This window comes from Elephas maximus, chromosome 5 (assembly GCF_024166365.1).
Source record: "Elephas maximus indicus isolate mEleMax1 chromosome 5, mEleMax1 primary haplotype, whole genome shotgun sequence".
Classification (NCBI taxonomy): Eukaryota; Metazoa; Chordata; class Mammalia; order Proboscidea; family Elephantidae; genus Elephas; species Elephas maximus.
Window position 1 is genome coordinate 55,166,251 of NC_064823.1, and position 21,606 is coordinate 55,187,856.

Below are 21,606 nucleotides of genomic sequence, written 5' to 3' on the forward strand. Positions count from 1 at the left end.
AGTTCTAGATGCCAGAGTCACTTCAGATCTCTAGTAGCAATTCTTACAGCATAAAAGGAGGTAAATTACATAGCAGCTTCTGATGTCTGGTTTGATGGTACAGTGTTAGACACAGCAAATCTATAAATTCTAGATATTGGTACAGAAAACAACCACAATTTCTTTCATAAAACTGGAAATCTATATATGATTCATTTCATGGGAAAATTTAGGGTACTTTTCCTTTTCCTTGGTAGAGTTATTTTCCATTTTGCCCAACTTTGTGCTTATTACTCTGTTTATGTGGGAGCAAGAGGGAGAGTGATATAATACAAGTGAAAGTGTTGCTGGCAGAGTTGTTGGGGGCATGGAGGAGGACACTGCTTTTCAGAGTAGGAAAAATGCCCTTCCCTGAACCTCGGTGTGAGTTCAGGGGCCCAGGACTGGCTTGTCTGGCCAGAAAACTCCTTAAAGGCCTGTCTACTTTGTACTTTTATGCCTAGTTCCTAGTCCAGTGCCAGTTGTATCATGGTCATGCAGAAGATGTTTGTAGACTAAATGAATGAGAATATGTAAAGGAGCTTTTATACATTGAAAAATGCTACACAGGAAAAAAAATAGCACTTAGTAAAGGGATTTAGCTTTTCCCTTTCATGATCTCTAGAATTTCTCAGGTTAAACTTAAGGAGAAAGATGACATTTTCAGGAATGGGGAAACTGAGGCTCGGAGAAGTTAAAGGAGAAGCCTGGCCCTTCCCCTCCCAGCTCCCTGTCTAGTCGTCCAGTATCCTCCATCACTCTCCTTTGGTTGGGCTTTGTAGGGGCAGGCTGGAAGGAAAGGAGTTTGTGCCTAGCACTGATCCCAGGAGGGAAACAGGAAATCAGGAGAGCCCTAGCTCCATGTTGTTTTCCTGCTTGGTGTTTCTACAGATGGTGATGTTTCTTTTTCCTGGAGGGGTTTTCCCTGCCCATTATCTTAAATATAAGTCTGGTTTCAGTGCCCTCCAGTTGCTTCCTGTCAAAATCATATATTAGGCTCACTTTGGAAAAGCTTTCCCTATTTTCCCAGAAAGGGAAATTAGAGACAATGAAAGTCAGTGATTCAGGCAGATCCAAGTTTTCGTAGCCAAAGGGAGGCAGTAGGTGGAAGTGGTTACTCAGATAACTGGAACAGGAAGTAGATTCTTGGGTATGAAACTACTTTAAGGAGACATTTCTGAGATGCTGAAATTACATCTTTGATGGTTTCACTTTATTGACTGAAATGTAGTAAGTTTGTCATCATCTCTCTTCCTCAATCATCTCAAAAATCTTCCCCAATTCTCCACTGTATCTAAAAAGCTGGAAACCGGGCAACTCTTGCTCAGTCCCTGAAAAATGGCCTCCAGTATGGCCAACAAACACATGAATACATTCAAAAAAGCCTTAATTGTTCTCTCCTCAGGTGTCCCTTTCCCACTTTATTCTGAGGGATTTCTCAGGAATGAAAATTCAGGTGGGACAACATTTCTGTGCCTTACTGTTCACTCTCAGATATCACAGCCCTCTTCTTACTCAGAGGCACAGATACAGGACCAATTAGTAATTAGAATGTCCAGCTGTAACTTAGCTTTAAAACCTTCTCCCTTGCCCAGATTGAGCAGGCTTGGGCCCACTGAAGAGGGGAGGGAGTTGGCTTTAGCTTCCTCCTCTCTCCGCCCTAGCCTAACCCTAGCCCTCACTAGTTGGCTCTTCTGCCCATTTCCTGCCAGGGCAAAAATGAGGGTGGGGAAGGAAGGAAAGGTAAAGGAATAGGATACTTCTTGCTTGGCCTGGCGGCCTTGTTCTCTGGGCCTGGCAGATAGTAAAGCAGATGATGTCTTGGTCTTTTTGAAGCTTTTCTGCTGAGTCCGTGTGTCTGGCAGTTCCCTTGGGTTTGACAATATCTCTAGTCTGGATGGCCTTCTGGGAACTCTGCTTATCCCTGGTCGTCTTCCTCGGCCACTGCACCTCTGAACTCTGCCTCATAAGGTTTCTTCTCTCCCCTGCAGGCGGCCCCATCGGGCAGAGTCGAGGACAATCCCAAGCTGCCTGTCTTGTACTGCCCTCATCTTTTCTCCTGGACACACTCATTTGGGAGTAGGGCCAGTCCTACCAGATTGCCCTCACCTGGCCAGACACCAGAGCAGTAGGCCAGCCCTTCTTATCTCATCTCGTCTTCTCTCTGCCTCTGCCCCTTTCTCAGTGTCCCGGGCGGGAGTCACACCTAGGCCTGCAGGTCCCTTCCGTGGCTTGAGTCAGGCCCTAATTACTGTCCCTCATCTGCGGAGAACAACATCAGAGCTCTCCTATGGTACCCTTGAAGCCCCTCACTAGGTTTAGAGTGAGAAGAAAGCTGCCCCCTAGAGGGGGAGTGGTGCACAGCACAGCAGCTGCTGTCTCTGGAGAAATCTCAGTCTCCTGACTCAGGCCTCCCTCAACACTTTTTATATGTTCGATTTCACTGAGGCGTGCAAGAAATAAAAACGTCTTTTTCTGCAGGTGCCGGTGTGTGTGGAGGGGGTGGTCTTGTCTCCTACTCACTTACAGTTTTCGGGTAATACTCAGTCAAACCTGAGGCAAGAATAATACCATTCTAACCAAGATGGATGTCAGAGGAGACTCTGAAACTTGCTCTTGAATGTCAAGCAGCTAAAGCAAAAGGAAGAATTGATGACGTGAAAGAACTGAACAGAAGATTTCAAAGGGTGGCTTGAGAAGACAAAGTAAAGTATTATAATGACATGTGCGAAGAGCTGGACATGGAAAACCAAAAGGAAAGAACATGCTTGGTGTTTCTCAAGCTGAAAGAACTGAAGAAAAAATTCAAGTCTCAAGTTGCAATAGTGAAGGATTCTATGGGGAAAATATTAAATGATGCAGGAAGCATCAAAAGAAGATGGAAGGAATACACAGAGTCATTATACCAAAAAGAATTAGTCAAAGTTCAAACATTTCAAGAGGTAGCATATGATCAGGAACTGATGGTACTGAAGGAAGAAGTCCAAGCTGCTCTGAAGGCATTGGCGATAAACAAGGCTCCAGGAATTGATGGAATATCAGTTGAGATGTTTCAACAAACAGATGCAGTGCTGGAGGTGCTCACTTGTCTATGCCAAGAAACATGGACGACAGCTTCCTGGCCAACTGACTGGAAGAGATCCATATTTATGCCAATCCCAAGAAAGGAGATCCAACTGAATGTGGAAATTATAGAACAATATCATTAATATCGCATGCAAGCAAAATTTTGCTGAAGATCATTCAAAAATGGTTGCAGCAGTATATCGACAGAGAACTGCCAGAAATTCAGGCCAGTTTCAGAAGAGGACGTGGAACCAGGGATATCATTGCTGATGTCAGATGGATCCTGGCCGAAAGCAGAGAATACCAGAAGGATGTTTACCTTTGTTTTATTGACTATGCAAAGGCATTCGACTGTATGGGTCATAACAAACTGTGGATAACACTGCGAAGAATGGGAATTCCAGAACACTTAATTGTGCTCATGAGGAACCTTTACATAGATCAAGAGGCACTTGTTCTGATAGAACAAGGGGATATTGATTGGTTTAAAGTCAAGAAAGGCGTGCGCCAGGGTTGTATTGCTTCACCATACCTATTCAATCTGTATGCTGAGCAATAATCCGAGAAGCTGGACTGTATGAAGAAGTACAGAGCATCAGGATTGGAGGAAGACTCATTAACAACCTGCGTTATGCAGATGACGCAACCTTACTTGCTGAAAGTGAAGAGGACTTGAAGCATTTATTAATGAAGATCAAAGATCACAGCCTTCAGTATGGATTGCACCTCAACATAAAGAAAACAAAACCCTTACAACTGGACCAATGAGCAACATCATGATAAACGGAGAAAAGAATGAAGTTGTCAAGGATTTCATTTTACTTGGATCCACAATCAACAGCCATGGAAGCAGCAGTCAAGAAATCAAAAGGCGCACTGCATTGGGCAGATCTGCTGCAAAGGACCCCTTTAAAATGTCGAAGAGCAAAGATGTCACCTTGAAGACTAAGGTGCGCCTGACCCGAGCCATGGTGTTTTCAATCTCATCATGTGCATGTGAAAGCTGGACAATGAATAAAGAAGACCAAAGAAGAGTTGATGCCTTTGAACTGTGGTGTTGGCGAAGAATATTGAACATACCGTGGACTGCCAGAAGAACGAATAAATCTGTCTTGGAAGAAGTACAACCAGAATGGTCCTTGGAAGCAAGGATGGCGAGACTGCGTCTTACATACTTTGGACATATTGTCAGGAGGAATCAGTCTCTGGAGAAGGACATCATGCTTGGCAAAGTACAGGGTCAGCAGAAAAGAGGAAGACCCTCAACGAGGTGGATTGACACATTGGCTGTAACAATAGGTCAAGCATAACGATTGTAAGGATGGTGCAGGACCGGGCAGTGTTTCGTTCTGTTGTGCATAGGGTTGCTATGAGTCGGAACCGACTCGACGGCACCTAACAACAACAACGACAACATCATGTTACATATTTTCTTTAAAATTTTAGAAACAGATATACGATGTTAAGATGTAAATAAGAGCCTTCTTGCCCCTGCTACTTGCTGTCTTTAGGCAGTATAGTATGGTGGTTAAAACCAACTCTGGGGGAGGCTGCCTGGCTCAGACCCCTGCTCTGCTACTTTCTTACCTGGGTGACCTTGGCAGGTCACTCGATATCCCTGTATCTGTCTCTTAGTTGATAAAGCATGGATAACAGTACCTACCTGGTACTACCTGGTAGGTGTATTGTGAGGCTTAAATGATCCAGGTAGCCCAGTGCCTGGCATAGAGTAAGTGTTCAGTGGTGTAGCTCTTCTGCTGCCTTGGTTCCAGCTTTCAGCATACCTCACCTGGATCACCACAAGTCCACCTGTGCTTCTTCCATCTAACCTTCCTGCTGCTCCAAGGAGCTTTCTAAATGGAAATCAGACCTGGGCCTTCATCTGCTCAAAATGCCTTCAGATACGAACCCTGCCCTGCTTCTACCAGCCTTTCAGTCTTCTCTTGCTACGTGTCACACTCACATAGGGAACCCTCACTGGGCCAGGTTCTGTCCCTGTGTCATCACACCTGCCGATATGACCTGCTGCCTCTCCTGGGTCTGGTAGCAGAAAGTTGGCATTAGCTGTCCCTCTCCTCTGTGCCCTCATGACACCCAGAGTTAAGAACTCTGCCCCAGCACATTTTATACTGAACTTGTCTCAGCTTCTGAGGGGGTACCTGTCTTTTACTGCAAATACCCCAAGACTAACAAAATACCTGGCACCTTACAGGTGATCCCCATGAAAGTGCTGAATAAATGAATGAGTTACATATTTCTGAGGCCCTAAGCCACAGTGGGAAGGGAAACCCTGGTGGCGTAGTGGTTAAGTGCAATGGCTGCTAACCAAAAGGTTGGCAGTTCAAATCCACCAAGTGCTCCTTGGAAACTCTATGGGGCAGTTCTACTCTGTCCTAGAGGGTCGTTATGAGTCAGAATCGACTCAACAGCAATGGGTTTGTTTTTTTTTTAAACCACAGTGATCACCTGCCACTAGACTAGACTAGGCTTTTTTCATGTTATTTTTGGGGCACCATGATCAGAACCTCTATTAACTATTTCAGTGTGAACTTTTTAGTCAGACAGGAATGTTCCTGGGTGGATCTCCCATCTTCTGAGTATACAAATGAAAATGCCTGCAGAGTGGCCAGGAAATGGGAGTGCCTGAAGTGGGACGCTTTTGCCAGTGGGTGTGTTCTTGTGTTTTTACAGGCTGTCATTTGCACTAGTGTGTGTGGTGATGTGGTTTCCCTGCCTGTGCACAGCACCAGCTGACAGCACTTACCACAGCTGGCTCCCCCAGCAGCTGCTTGATTACAGGATTTTATTGAGACCTAAGAGGTGACTGGAGTCTCTGGGTGGTACAAATGGTTAACGAGCTCAGCTGCTACCTGAAAGGTTCAAGTCCACCCAGGAGCACCTTGGAAGAAAGGCCTGGTGATTTACTTCCAAAAAATCAGCCATTGAAAATCAGCACAGTCCTACTGTGACACACATGGCATCGCTTTAGTTGAAATTGACTAAATGGCAACTGGCTGCTTAACAAATGACTGCCTCTCCAACTCTCTCACCAAAGGCAGATTGTGGCCATTTTTTATGATGACCTCTTTTATGAGAAAGAATGGGAAATCCATACCTTTACAGCAGCTAGTCTGTCTGTGTACATGTCTCTTCACCCAGCCAGGCATTATGCTGCCTTCAGCTCTTGTATCTCCCTGGCCTGTTAGGGTCCAAGCAAGCTCTTTTCTCCTTGTGCCCAGTTCTGTCTCTGGCATCTGCAGAAACTCCTCAGAGAGCAAGATGGATGTTTTGGGTTTTGCAGTATCTTTGCCCTGTAACTTTCTTTGAGGAACTTTGATGAGTTTTTATAGGGGCAGGCTTCCCTGTGGACCTGTGAGTGCCATCTTGATCTTCTTGTGGATATTGTTTGAAACATTAGTTCTAACTCTTCAGGACACCCCTCTCTGAGAAGCTGCATTTTCTTTAAAATGTCATATTTTGTCACCATTACTTAGACTGTCTCAAGGAAAAGGCTTCTCTCCTCTTACTCCAGGCAAACAGTTGCCAGTTCTACCCAGTAGGATCTAGTTGATGGAGGAATGGGTGAATCAGGACCCAGTCTCCTAAGTCTCTAAGGAGTACATCTAGGCTGGCTTTGATTGAACATTTCATATGCCTGTCTGTTCCTCATCCAGCGCTTTGAAGAAATGTGCTTGTATATGTAAAAGCAGAAGAGTCCCAGATCCCGGGGGCTTCTTAATGCAATTTTTGCATTTCTTTTCCGTGTGGGTTGGGAGAGAAGAAACTGAAGCTTGCCAGGTGAAACACAGAGGGCACTCTGTGCTGGCAATGACAAAATCACAGGCATTTCTGAAGTTTGTTGGCTTGAGACCCATCTGAAGTTTGTTTGCCTTTTCATGCCTGCATTTGTGTGGAAACATCTTCCAAGAAGAGATAGTTACACAGAACATACTGCTTTATTGCAGAACTATGAGGGAGAAGCTGCCTAAATTCCAGAGATAGCTGAATGAGGTGCTGATAAGGAGATGGGTTTTGAGGGAAGGTTGGCTAATTTTTCAGACTCTTACTGAGATATACTGTGTTCATCAAACCCTTAAACAACCAGATCTTGCATGGGTGGTTCAGCAAGTAGGTCATTTGGGGGCAGTGAATCTTCAGCAACCAGTGTACCCAGTCAAAAGTTCGGCAGTAGAGGCAGCCTTGCTCCTAGTTGAGTGTGCCACCATCTTGGTGACCCTGTTGCTGATTGCTACAGCGTCCTTACCCCATTCATGACCCAATTTTTTTTCCTTTTAATTTTTTGTTGATACTATGTGTTCAAAGTGTTAAAAAGCAAAGATGTCACCTTGGAGTCCAAAGTGCACCTGACCCAATCCATGGTGTTTTCAGTCGCCTCGTATGCATGCGAAAGCTGGACAATGAATAAGGAAGACAGAAGAAGAGTTGATGCCTTTGAATTATGGTGTTGGCAAAGAATATGAAATATACCATGGACTGCCAGAAAAACAAACAAATCTGTCTTGGAAGGAGTACGGTCCGAAAGCTTCTCAGAAGCGAGGATGGTGAGACTTTGTCTCTCATACTTTGGACATATTATCAGGAGTGACCTATCCCTGGAGTAGGACATCATGCTTGGTAGAGTAGAGTGTCAGTGAAAAAGAGGAAGACCCTCAATGAGACGGATTGACACAATGACTGCAATAATGGGCTCAATCATAAGAAAAGATTGTGAGGATGGCCCAGGACTGGGCAGTATTTCATTCTGTTGTACATAGGGTTGCTAGGAGTCAGACTGACTTGACGGCACCCAGCAACATGTATTTTTAGTAATGGAGGGCATGCTGAATCATTGAGTGCGTCTGAATTTTTGGTAGGTAATATGGTTTTTGTTTTATGCCTCATTTCACAAATCATACCCTCAGAGTCCAGAAGTACATATGTACACCAGTTCTGAACACAAATTCAACCCTCCCCCCGCCAAGTCCAGAGGTACATGTGTGTACCAAATAAAAATTTCCACAATTCATGTTTTTCCTACCAAAAATTCATTGATTCAGCACCACCTCATACAATACCCTGTAAAAACAGTAATTTGCGGCACATGCTTTTTCTTCCATTTCAAACTGTTATATAGGTCCCTGTTTGCCAGCAGCACGTACTGGCAGTGAGACAGTAGCTTCCCAATAAACCCCAGAGGTACAAAAAATAAGTGGTAGCTATGTATACTGCCAGTCCTGAAAGGGTTACCGTGTTGACTAACTTCTCTGTGCTCATTTCTCCACTGCACCACTTCCATATACTCTTAGCTTCCACCTACTCGTGGCTTCTGCTGACTCCTGGCTTCCCTCTTCTGCCTTTTCTCTGTGCATCTTTCAGGTTATTTCCAATGCCCAAAGAAAGACAGTCTGTTTAGGTAAGTCAATTACTGCCACCTCCACTAGGCATGATCCTCAGATGTGGCTGTGGCATTCCTTAGAAGGGGCTGCCTTAGTTTCCTAGAGCTGCCATAACAAAATATCACCCAAGTGCAGGGGAGGGGGGTTTTAAAGAACAGAAATTTATTTTCTCAAGGTTCTGGAGGCTAGACATCTAAATCAGGATGTTGACTGTGCCAATTCCTTCTGAGAGCTTTGAGGGGAACTTTTTCCTGCCACTTTCCTTGTTTCTGGTGGCTGCTGACAGCCCTTGGTGTTCCTTTGCTACTGATAGATGCATCTGCCTCTGTTGTCACAGGTGCCTGTCTTCCCCTATGTGTGACCCTGACTCTGCATCTGTTCTCCCCTTTCATAAGACACCACTCAGAGATCTTAGGACTAGGATGCATCCTACTCCAGTGTGACTTAACTGATAATACAGTGAAACCTGTGAGAGCTGGAACTTGACAGGACTGCCTGGTTTTTCTGGGTCTCATGAGTTTTCTGCCTTTGGCAGGGTGCAGTCTTACTACTTCTCTGTCACTCCTTTTAGTGGAAAATATTTGAGGTTTCTGACTTACACAGGTTCTAACTTCCACAAGTTTTACTATATCTTCAAAGAAAGGTCCCATTTCCCCAAACAAGGTCACATTCACAAGTACAGGAGTTAAGACTTCAATGTGGTCTTTTGGGGGACACAATTCAATTCACAACAGGGGCTCAGGCAGGGCAAGTGCCACAGCAAAATAGATTCATCTCCCACGTAGTTGGGTTAGATACCCCTGCTATGTCTCCCTCTTGTTTTGATATGATAGTGATAACAATCAAGATGGGATAAAATTTTATTGCATGCTGTCATATGCCAAGCATAGCATTTGGATTTACTTGGATTACTTCCTTTATCCTCATAATAACCTTTGACATCAGGTAGCACTTCACAGATGTAGGAATTGGCGTTTAGGTAAGCTAACTTACTGAAGATCACACAGGTCATAAGTAGTGGAACTTGGGATTCAAGGACAAGGTGGTCTGTATTGTACTATCCTGTTGTGTCTGTCTGCCCTACAGCTAGCCCTTGTCCAGGTACCCAGTTTTCTTTGCTCTAGGGTTCTAGGGAAAATTGTAGGTGAGCCATATGGACTTGAGTGCAGTACAGGATGGTTTGTGCAGGAAGTGGGTGAACCTGAGTGCTCTCTCTGCCCCACTCTAGAGCTTGCTTGTCTAAGTGGCTGGACTGTCAGAGTCTTCCTTGTGCTGTGATAGACGCCCATCGATACATTTTTGTTCCTCAGCTCTCTAAACTTCTGTTGAAGTGATATTGTCTCAGACATGTTCCATTAACGTGTCTTCTTTCTTTTTAGACACGTATTGGTCTTCTTGCTGAGTTCTGAGAGATACCGTCTCTTACGTAGTAGATAATGGCAATCTCCTATTTTCATTGGAGGATTGTCTCTTAAAGGCTCCAAATTGATATGTCAAGAGGTGGTTGTCCAAAATCTAATTTGCAAAATGGTCAATTTGCTGGATATACTTGTTTCTTTAAACTTTTTTTTTTAATTGGCTAGGATTCATCTTGTCTTTATAGCAGTACTTTATGGTGTGTTCTATTTGATTTGCCTTTGCTGCCTGCTGCAGCAACAACTGCAGACCTGGAGGCAGGGAGAGGGGCCTGAGGGTCATAAGAATGTAAAGATAGGAACATATATTTTGAATATGAAAAATTATTCATATGCTGTTTTTATTAATATCATTTTAACAACATATTAATAGAGAATATAAGGATTCTTTCCATATTCTTGAATCTGTATACTCTTTTGAATGTATTTTTCTTGTGACCTATAATCTTGGTCTCTGGCTCTCTCTCATTCCAACTCTATTTCTTCCTCTGATACTACTGTTAAGAATCCCACCTTTAACTAAATGGTTAAAGGAAATGAGTACATGTGGCTAACTGCTCTGCTTCTCTTTTCAGGGAGTCCTTTTCATCCATTTATGCCCATTCCTCTTAGACTCAGCTTTTCTGACTTTATCCACAAAATCCAGTAGCCTGGGCGTCTTTAACCCCAGAGCTTTGCCTGTAGTATTCAGGTAGGAGAAGAGTAAGAGCTTACTACTGGGATGCAGAGGTTGGCCCTGTGTGTACATTTCTAGCATAAGCGGCATTTCTAGGTACTGAAGACGCTAGCCAAGTGACATTTTATATTTATTTTTTTCAGTAAGTTAGGGTTTTAAAAAGTTGATATTTAAACCCAAGAATTGAGACTTAAACAGTGTATTATTTGTCAATAATAAAGTACCTAAAAGTTCCAACTAGAACTGTGAATTTCATTGATAACGCTGAGTTGATGCACTTATTCAAAGCTTTTGTTGTATTGTATGAGACTCCTCAGATGGAAATGCAGACCCAAATAGAACCAGTTTAAGCAATCAAGGGAAAGTATTATAATGATCCTGAGGGTGACTCACAGAACTCAAGGACAGGCCAGGAACAACTGGGGAACCAAGGATTACAATACCACCAGGCTTTTTCCTCCCCGTCCTTGTTCTTAGAGGAGCCCTGGTGGCACAGTGTTTAAGCGCTCGGCTATTAACTGGAAGTTCGAACTCACCAAAGCACTGGCTTTCTATTTTTCACTGCAGACTGACTTTCTCCACATGGTGAAAAACAGGTGGCACATAGCTCCTAACTTTGATATTTTATAGCTTACCTACTGGAGATGTCTGTTTAAGTCCTGGAATCACAGGGAAGGCATTCAGGCTTCTCGGCAATCATGAGGGCAGAGGGTCATATGAGAATGTGGCAACTCTGCGGGGGTCATAGAGTGAACTGGGAGGGGGAGGGACCCTTAAAAGAAGCGGAGGTACTGTTCCCAGAAGAAGAGGGTGGTGCTCGCAGATTCCCAGAAGAATAGGTGTCTGCTGGTGTTGTTCTTGGGCATTCTTGAGGATTTACCCCGAGTCTGAGTGTATATTTTAAATCACTTGGCAGATTTAACTGTAATCTTAGATTTTTTTTCTTCCAGCTTCTTGTCGGCTACAAACTTTAATTATAATTATTCTTCAGTAGACATGTTCTAGTGCTTCCTCCTCATTTGTCAAATTGAGCTTAAAAAAATTAAAAAGTCTAGTGAGGGACTCCATCCTTAAGACAACAGAAGTCTGAACTATCAGTTCCCCACTGTTTTTTGTCATCCAAGTTATTGTTCCCAGGATTCTGTTCAGGTACTCTTTAATCTCTGTGTAGCCAGCAGTAAGGCTGCTCATCAGTGAATATTTGGAAACTTTTCACAGGTGAAGGAGTACATCTTTTTTCACATTTCCATCTTCGTGAAGTAAGTCTAATGCCCTGGAAAAGAAAACTGGTCATTGGGCATTGATTTCCACACTTTGTGTTTCAGATGTGCGTTCGTTTTCAGCTGATAACTACCTGGGTATATTCTGAATATGTTAAAGTTCTTGGTAGTCTTTTCTATGCTTTGCAGAATGTTATTTCCCCAAGCTCTCACTGTCTTGTTTCCAGCCCGGTCTTTTGCCAGAATTTAGGATTAGATGAGTAGAATCTACAGTCCAGTTAGGCCTCCAAATGATTATTGTTTGTATGGAAACAGTTGAGGTCTCTCTCTATTAAAACTGCCCCTGAAGGATGGGGAGAGAAAGTATTAAAATGAGTTCATCAGTTTCTTGGATTGAATTATGTCCCCCGCAAAATGTGTGTATCAACTTGGTTAGGCCATGATTCCCAGTATTGTGTGGTTGTCCTCCATTTGGTGGTTGTAATTTTATGTTGAGAGGACCAGGGTGGGATTGTAACACCACCCTTACTCAGATTGCCTCCCTGATTCAAGGTAAAGGGAGTTTCCCTGGGATGTGGTCTGCACCACCTTTTATCTCTCAAGAGGTAAAAAGGAAAGGGAAGCAAGCAGAGAGTTGGGGACCTCATACCACCAAGAAAGCAGCACCAGGAGCAGAGGGCGTCCTTCGGGCATGGGGTCCCTGCGCCTGAGAAGTTCCTCGACCATGAGAGGATTGAGGACAAGGATTTTCCTCCAGAGCCAACAGAGAACGCCTTTCCCTGGAGCTGAGGCCCTGAATTTGGACTTTTAGCCTACTTTACTCTGAAAAGATAAACTTCTTTGTTAAAGCCATCCACTTGGGGTATTTCTGTTATTGCAGCACTAGATGATTAAGACAGTCCGAAAAGCCAAATCCTCATCCCCCAAATTAAACCCAGAGAGGACAAATGATCCAGAGTCTACTGGCAGTTGGGATGCTGCTCTTTTTGTCTTTTGAGAGGAGGGATAATTTCAGGCACAGGTGTGTCTGTTTGCCTTGTTTGCCTGGATTGCCCGATAATTGTCTCTCTGATCCTCTGAGATCTTTGTGCACAGAAGTGGATCACGGAGGAGTGTTTGGGAACAATCTGATCTTTGCTCAGACTTGAGTGTGAGTCACAAATAAAAAACTCATTAAAAATGGGGGAGATCATAGAATAGTCTTAAAGTTGGAAGTCCCAATTTCTCATCCAGTTTAGGAATCCCTCCTAGAGCCCTGCTGACAATCAGTCACGGCTTCAGCTTTTCTGAGGGAGGAGGTTCTCTTCTATGTTTCTCAGCCTTCTCTGATCCATTTCTAATAACCTGGTGATACTAGAAAGGCCTCTTTATATAGAAATGGCATCTGTCCCAGCCATTGCCATCTCTGCTACCTCGTCACATAAATTGATCCTACTTCTCCTGTAATTAAAACAACTTTTCAAATGTTGCCCTTCTCTGCAAATTTATTTAAACTCATGACCTTTTTTTTTTTTTTTTAGGTTTAAGTTTGCATTTTGAGCCCTTTAGCTTTTCCTCATATGTGTTCTATTATTGGTATCCTATTATTCTGTAGGTCCCTAACCAAAAACCAAACCCACTGCCGTCGAGTCGATTCCGACTCATAGCGACCCTATAGGACAGAGTAGAACTGCCCTGTAGGGTTTCCAAGGAGCACCTGGTGGATCTGAACTGCCAACCCTTTGGCTAGCAGCCATAGCACTTAACCACTATGCCACCAGGGTTTCCTGTAGGTCCCTAGGTGGTGCAAATGGTTTACACTCGACTACTAACCTAAAGGTTGGCGCTTCAGACTCACCCAGTGACTCTGCAGAAGAAATGTCTGGTGATCGGCTTCTGTAAGATTACAGCCAAGAAAACCCTATGGAGCAGTTTTACTCTGTAACACATGGGGTTGCCATGAGTTGAAATCAACTCAATGGCAACAGGTTTAGTTTTTGGTTTTTTTTTTGTGATTGTCCTTAGGAGTCTCTGGGTAGTGCAAAGAGTTAACACGTTTGGCAGCTAATCAAGATTGGCAGTTTGAGCCAACCCGGGGGTGCCTTTGAAGAAATACCTTAGTCCGAAAGGTAAATGCCTGGCGATCTACTTTCAAAAAATCAGCCACTGAAAATTCTACGGAGCACAGTTCGCCTCTAACACACATGGGTCACTTATGAGTTGGCATTGACTCAAGGGCAACTGTTTTGTTTTTGTTTTTTTTAATCGTTCTTAAGTTGATGTTCCAACCAAAAAACGAAGGGAAAAACTAACAGAAAAATACTTCTCTCCAAATGTTCTTACAACCTTAAATGGAGAAATTTAAAACTTCTGAACTCAGAGGTTGCTTAGTGCTGACTGGGAAGAATTATACCATCGATTCCACTTAGTAGGGAAAGACTACTGAAGTAGAGCACCTATTCTGTTTCCAAAATATCAATAGTGTGTGTCCTTTGGATTCCCTGGGTGGTACAAACAGTTAACATACTTGGCTGCTAACCAAAAGGTTGGAAGTTTGAGTCCACCCAGAGACACCTTGGAAGAAAGACCTAGCAGTCATTGAAAATTCCATGGAACACAGTTCTACTCTGATACATTTGGAGTCACCATGAGTTGGAGTCGGTTGGGCAGCAGCGGGTTTGATAGGTGGGCAAGTCACCAGGCCACTCTGAGCATTTTCATCAAGTATTAAATTAGATGAATTCTGTCTGTTCTGCCAGATTTGGGGGAGTGTTTTGAAAACAAAATGTTTACTAGTAAGACATTACGGTAAACTATACCATGATATACTCTGGGGGTATTTTGAGAGTTCATAACAAATTTAGTAAGATAAGAAATTATTTCTGTGTTTTGTATTGTTTGTAAAATATTGATGGTATTGGATATTTAAGATTCACATCCATCCACAGTTTCAGAATCACAGTAGCTGGCTTTCATGTGAATGAAAAGTACATATGCACCTTACATATTTAAAAAAAGAGGGAAGAAAATCTCATCTTAGCATGGTTCTGGGTGGTGTTTGATGTGATATCACACTTATGGGAGAAGGAATTTCAGTAGAGAAGTGGCATTCTTTAGGGAGAAATGAAATTACTCTGGGTTCCTTTGGTAGAGGCTTGAGTTAGGAGAATAAAAGGATTAGAAGTGAGAGAAACTTTTTGATTTGTAAATGCTTTAAATTCCAACTGTTAAAAAATGGTGGTAAAGAAATTTCCCAGTAACTATACGTGGAGCCTTTAGCACTAACTACTGATGTGGCTTTTGGGGTCTGGGCCTAATAACTCAAGGGTGGATCCTGAGTTGCAGTTTTGTTTTGTTTTGTTTTTCTGAAAAGTCATAGATGCTTGTGGCGGGGCTGGCGGCTCTGTTAGCTTTCAGCTAGTAGGTCTGCCCTTATTTCCTGAGAAGTGATAAGGGCTGTAAAGTAGGCAATTGTCTAACATCAGCATTCCCTGAGGACTTAAAGATGATCCCCTTCCTGGGTCTTGTGAAGTGTGTTTTTCTTACACACCTGTTTTTGTTTTTGTTTTTTATATAATTTTTATTGTGCTTTAAGTGAAAGTTTACCAATCAAGTCAGTCTCTCACACAAAAACCCATATATACCTTGCTACACACTCCCAATGACTCTCCCCCTAATGAGACAGCCCGCTCTCTCCCTCCACTCTCTCTTTTTGTGTCCATTTCGCCAGCTTCTAACCCCCTCCACCCTCTCATCTCCCCTCCAGGCAGGAGATGCCAACATAGTCTCAAGTGTCCACCTGACCCAAGAAGCTCACTCCTCACCAGCATCCCTCTCCAACCCATTGTCTAGTCCAATCCATGTCTGAAGAGTTGGCCTCGGGAATGGTTCCTGTCCTGGGCCAACAGAAGGTCTGGGAGCCATGACCACCAGGGTCCGTCCAGTCTCAGACTGTTAAGTCTGGTCTTATGAGAAATTGGAGTCTGCGTCCCACTGCTCTCCTGCTCCCTCAGGGGTTCTCTGTTGTGTCCCCTGTCATTACACACCTGTTTTTTACTCAATATCACTTATTTTCGGGGACATAGAAATCTAAGGTAACATCCATGTCTTAGAGCCATACAGGGTGTGAGGCAGTTTCTTGGGGTCAGTTCTTTTGCTTTGTATAGCCTTACCAAAATTATGAACACATGCAGACCTTGGAAAGAATGCAGTTTTAATTTTCTTTCTTTCTCTATCTCTTTTCTTCCTTTTCCTTCTTTATTTATTTTGTGGCATCTCTCAAGTATTAATCGCACCTGGTAATCAGACTACTTGTGAAGTATTTCTTTGGGAGGGTAAAAAAGACAAGTGCAGTAATCCTCACAGGTCAAAAAACTGACCCCTCATCCTGGTGCCTTGTTGTGTGTTCTTTTCTCTTCCCAGGGAGTGCTGTCCAACATCTCTTCCATCACCGATCTTGGCGGTTTTGACCCAGTTTGGCTCTTTCTTGTGGTAGGAGGAGTGATGTTCATTTTGGGATTCGCAGGGTGCATTGGAGCTCTCCGGGAAAACACTTTCCTTCTCAAGTTTGTAAGTATTGACTGTCTGCTCGCAGCTTGAGAGTCAAGCTCTTATCTCACATCCCAAGGACGCGGCATCTATAGGGAAGACGGGGAGCTGAACCAAAGGCACAAATATGGCAGAGGCAATGCTTTTCTTTTAGAGGGCTCACTTGCCTCTCCTCCCACCCCAAATACCACCCCCATGCCTTTCATGGAGGTTTTTATGCACGTGTGTTATGCATTCTGATCCCTAAAATACCTTTCGGACTAAGGTAAGTATATATATTTTTCTTAAACAATTTCCTCTCGTCTTTTAAACACAAAGGGTCCCTGGTGGTGCAAAGGGTTAACGCACTTGGCTGTTAACTGAAAGGTTGGTGGTTTGAGTCCACCTAGAGATGCCTCAAAAGAAAGGCCTGAAATACAATTCCAAAAAAATCAGCCATTGAAAACCCTGTGGAGCACAGTTCTATTCTGACACACATGGGGTCACCATGAGTTGTAATCTGGTTTGGTTTTTTTTTTTTTTTTTTTTTTGGCTTGGTTTTAAGCACAAGGTATGCAGAGAGCTGTTCAGGTAACTGGTTTCTCTGCTCAGGGATAAGCATGGTGGCTGTGAGCTGTCCAGATTAAAACCTGTCAAGCAGCAGGTTATGATGAATAAGGAGAAACAGTCAGAAGGTAAATTTCCTTTGGACTCTGTCAGTATATGGTTCTCATTTGTATGACCAGCCTAATTTTTAGATCCCTTTGGAGTGTTAGGTGTGATCACTGTTAACCTGAATATTTGTGGAGAGATTTTAAGAAGAGGTATAAAGATGTTCCTTTAAAACTTTTATAAATAACATGCTTATGTAATTTTTTAAACATAAAAAACAAAGAGGCTTCAGTAAAAAAACCAAAAAGGATTATAATATCCTCCCCCAGGTCCATGTAGAAGTATTACAAGTACAGAATGAATGAAAAGTAAAAGCCTTTCCTTTGCAGATTGCTCCAAAGGAGAACAAAATGGCGTGTGCTTACACACATGCATCTTAAATAGGTTTGACACGTATGGTTGGTGTAGCCAAAGGTCAACTGATGTGCCTGTCAGTATAGAGCTTGGTATTCCGGAAGCACCTGTCACTCAGCCCTGAGTACAGCTACCTCCACTCCCTCATCCAAGAAGAGGGAAAAGGATCAAAAGAACACACCTTCCTATGGTGAGAGAAGACCATAGGGATTTCTAGAGAATGATATTAGTGCAATATCATCTGTAACAGGCCATCATTGTCACAACAACATCTAGGGATATTTTTATTTAAAATAATAGGATATAATAGAACTAGTCCCAACAGCAATGGAGTATGGGATTCCTGTCCCCACCATTTCTGCCATATCTCCCTCTGGCATCTTCTCTTGAACATCCCTAAGAAGAAAGGCCTCACTGTACTCTGCGCAGGGCATCCCATTCTGAATCTGGGCAGCTTCTGACTCAGAGAAGGTTTTGAAAGAGGCTTTTTAACCTGAAAGGTCTTGTGACTCATGCTAACGGGGAAAACTAAAGGATACTTGGTCTTCAGTATAATTTAATGAGTTCTCTGTTCTGTATAGATAGGCCTATGATGGGAGTAGCCCTATATCTCCTAGTTCCCCTCTTACACACACACACACACACACACACACACACAAAACCAAGTACTTCATTCTTCACCTAGTCAGAGGCCCATGGAGCCACCAGGAGAGCCCTGTTGCTATGCGTGGCCTGCCAACCTGCCAGTCTTCTTGGCATGAGGTTCCTCTAAATGCTGAGCTTACCTCACTGAGTCTTTCTGTAGCCTGACTGGGCCTCAGGTCATGCTTACCTGTTGCCACTATTTTATCAGTTTTAAAAAGGCCTCCATGCCCTAACAGGGATCACAAAGGGTCCTGGACAGAGCGAGAGAAAAATGTAGAACAAAATTCAGAATTACAGACCAAAACAAAACGACCAGCCTTGCTGATCTGACAGAGATTGGAGAAACCCCAAGGGTATGGCCCCTGGACACCCTTTTAACTCAGTACTGAAGTCACTCCTTAGGTTCACCCTTCAGCCAATCATTAGGCAAGTTCTGTAGGGACAACAGTAACACACGTGAGCAATGTGCTTTGTAGTTCAGTTCAGGCACAGGACACTAGTGGACACACCAGCCCAAAAGCAAAGATGAGAAGGCAGAAAGGGACAGGAAGACTGGACAAATGGAAACAGGGAACCTGGGGCCGAGAAGGTGAGAGTGTTGACACATCATGGGGTTGTCAACCAATGTCACAAAATAATTTGTGTGTTGTTTAATGAGAAACTAATTTACTCTGTAAACTTCCACTGAAGCACAATTAAAAAAAAAAAAAAGCTTCATGCCCAAGAAGATGGGATCCCCTTTAATATGTTTTACTTGAACATAGTTTAGTTTATAATGGGCAGGCATTTTAGTACACTTTATTAGTGTTGTAGTTGAAGATACCAGGAGTAACTGAACAGGCAGAAATATACATATTTCTCTTAATTAGTACCTTAATTTATGAAGTCCCATGCTGTAAATAAAGAGGATTGTGTTATTTCTTGGCTTTCTTTTAAGTCTTGGAGGGTATGGAAAATGGCCTCTTTCTCCATGAAATGGACCAATAAAACTGACCTAGAATATTCTTTAAGCCAGAGATATGACAGAAGTAAATGTCAACATGACTCCAAACATCCTTGATTCTCTGATGCCATAAGGCTAGCAGTACTGAGGGAAAAGCCAAGAGCTAAGAAACTGAAATAGAAAAGGATTTTCCTTCTTGATTGAGGCCCCAGGACAAGACATGTGAATCAGTCTGCATACCTTTGAAATATAGGAAATTCATTCCCAGGGCTTGGGGCATGTAGATTTCTGCCAAATATGTGAGATGAATTGAGTTTGGACTCAATTCTTGAGATATGCATTATGTAAACATTATGAGAACATTTGACAGAGGAACTGGAAAATGGACTTACCTAACCTTTATGGAGGTGAGAATGAAAATGTAATTAAAATCTTAGAATGACTACTACCTCAGTGTTTTGTGTGGACATGCGTGCATGCTGCATGGGATTTATCATTTCTGTGTATGGTAACTGTGTCATATACCCCTCCCTCTCCACTGCTAACCTAAAGGTTGACTATTTGAACCTATCTAGCCAGAGGTGCTGAGGAAGAAAGGCCTGGCAATCTGCTTCCATAAGATTACAGCCAAGAAAACCCTATGGAGCAGTTCTGTAACGCATGGGGTCGCCATGGGTCTGAATTGACTCAGTGGCAATGGGTTTGGTTTTTTTGTTTTCTCCACCCCCACCTTCCTAAACCTGCCTTGGCACCCTGGATAAACACTGTCAGATATACTGACATCTAATATGAAATGCCCCCGCCACCCTCTCCCACCCCTGCCTCCATCCCTCCCATGACATACGGATACATTCCACCCTCTGTGAGATCCTTGAAGGCAGGGGTGTGATCTCACTCATCCTAGCATTTGCCAAGCCCATTTAGCACAGAGCCTGACACACAGCGGGTCATTTGGTTGATGTTTGCTGAATGGGTGAACTTTTTTTTTTTTCTGGTCTTCCCTAATTTCAATAAGTAACCGTGTGGTGTCCTTTGCACCCTGCCCCCAATTCATTTTCCTCTTGGCAGGCTGTGTGAGGTCTGCTTACTGAATATGAGAACAGCAGACCGCTTCAGCTCTCTGCCTCCTCAACCGCTTGCCTTCCCACAGCCCTCAGGAGCTCTGCTGAGCAGGAGCAGCTCAGTGACATTCTTTCTGTCACCACAAGAGCTTACCTACAGTTTACCTCATTTCTCATAGTCTACTTTAGCAAAAAAAAAAAAATTGAAAAGGGGTGAGAATATGGGGGTGGGAAGAATCATGGGGGTAGTGATATGACTAAGATGAGGCTCTCTGAGTCTTCTAGATGGAATGGAAACTTCTCCAAATTTACTGGCAATTATCACCTTGCCTTATAGTTTGTAGCCTTCCTTTTTACATTCTTGCTTTCTGCATTAGCCAGAAGTGTTGGTTTGGCTGCTTTTGGATCTTATTCAAAGTGTTTCCTGAGACCAGGGCCTCACAAAGGAAGAACAGCACAGCTAATGTTCCCAAGGAAGCCCTCAGCCGAGTGGTTTTTGTTTTCATGATGGGCAGTTATTTTAATGCCGCAGTCACCCTCCCGCTCACTGCCTCTATGACTGCTCCATGTAAGAGTAACACGTCTGCTGTTTGACCCTGCATCACAGGTGCAAAGGGGAGTTGGAGCTCTGGCTGAATCCATAAAGGAAGATATGGCATACAGAATCAAGGCCACACTAACACATGACAAAAATCAGGATCATCTATCTTTCAGCATTACAGAAGCTTACTGGGGGGAGAGGCAGGTCATTGTTCCAGCAGCTGGCAGTGCGTTAATCACGAGAAATTCATTAGGCCATAATGTGGGTCTAATGAGAAATTCCTATGATCCATGTTTGCTTATGGGCTTTGTTGGTTAATTACCAAATGGGACACCAGAGCCCCGAAAATGTGATCGTGAAATGATTTTTTTTTTTTTAAACCCTTTCTTGGAGTGTAATTTTCTATTAATGGAACTCAAGAAATTTAAGATTATGTGTTTTGGATATGAGTTAACAGTGCAATGTAATTACAGACCTTTTTAGAGAGGAACCATTTAACTACCTGTGGTCTGAAGAGCCTTCGTAACTGTTCTCTGTGTCTATGTTTCTTGTCTTAGTTTTCTGTGTTCCTGGGAATTATTTTCTTCCTGGAGCTCACTGCTGGGGTGCTGGCGTTTGTGTTCAAAGACTGGATCAAAGACCAGCTGTATTTTTTTATAAACAACAACATCAGAGCGTACAGGGATGACATTGATTTGCAAAACCTCATAGACTTCACCCAGGAATATGTAAGTGTAAATTTGGTTTATTTGTAAGTTGAGAACCTTCTTGGAAGGATGACTCCAATGAACGCTCATCCTGGTTTCTGTATGACCAGCTGGAACCCACCTCTGACTTTTCTGCATTATTTTGTTTGTCTACTTGTTTTCTGATGAGCTGTATGACTTATGGGCTTTGTACCTTAAACAGGAATAAGCTAGTTTCCTTATTTTAATTCGTATTAAGTTAGAGGAGCAAAGAAGAAAATTCTTGGACAAAAAGGTTATAATCACTTTTGCCCTTTCCTGTCGACATTTGAAGAACTTAGTTAACAGAGGAAACCAAGCTTAAAATTTTATTTGCTAATTACAGATGCTTTCCTGCCCCTCCCCGC

At 43.1% G+C, this 21,606-nt stretch overlaps 1 protein-coding gene across 2 annotated transcripts in view; it reads left to right on the plus strand.

The window, feature by feature from the left end:
• TSPAN5 (tetraspanin 5) overlaps window positions 1-21,606 on the plus strand; it is a 212,764-nt gene that overhangs the window by 179,764 nt on the left and 11,394 nt on the right. For both annotated transcript variants that reach the window (XM_049885670.1, XM_049885671.1), the window contains exons 3-4: window positions 16,193-16,339; window positions 21,071-21,241. In XM_049885670.1, the coding sequence (XP_049741627.1) occupies window positions 16,193-16,339; window positions 21,071-21,241 (318 nt within the window). The remainder of the gene's footprint in view (window positions 1-16,192; window positions 16,340-21,070; window positions 21,242-21,606) is intronic.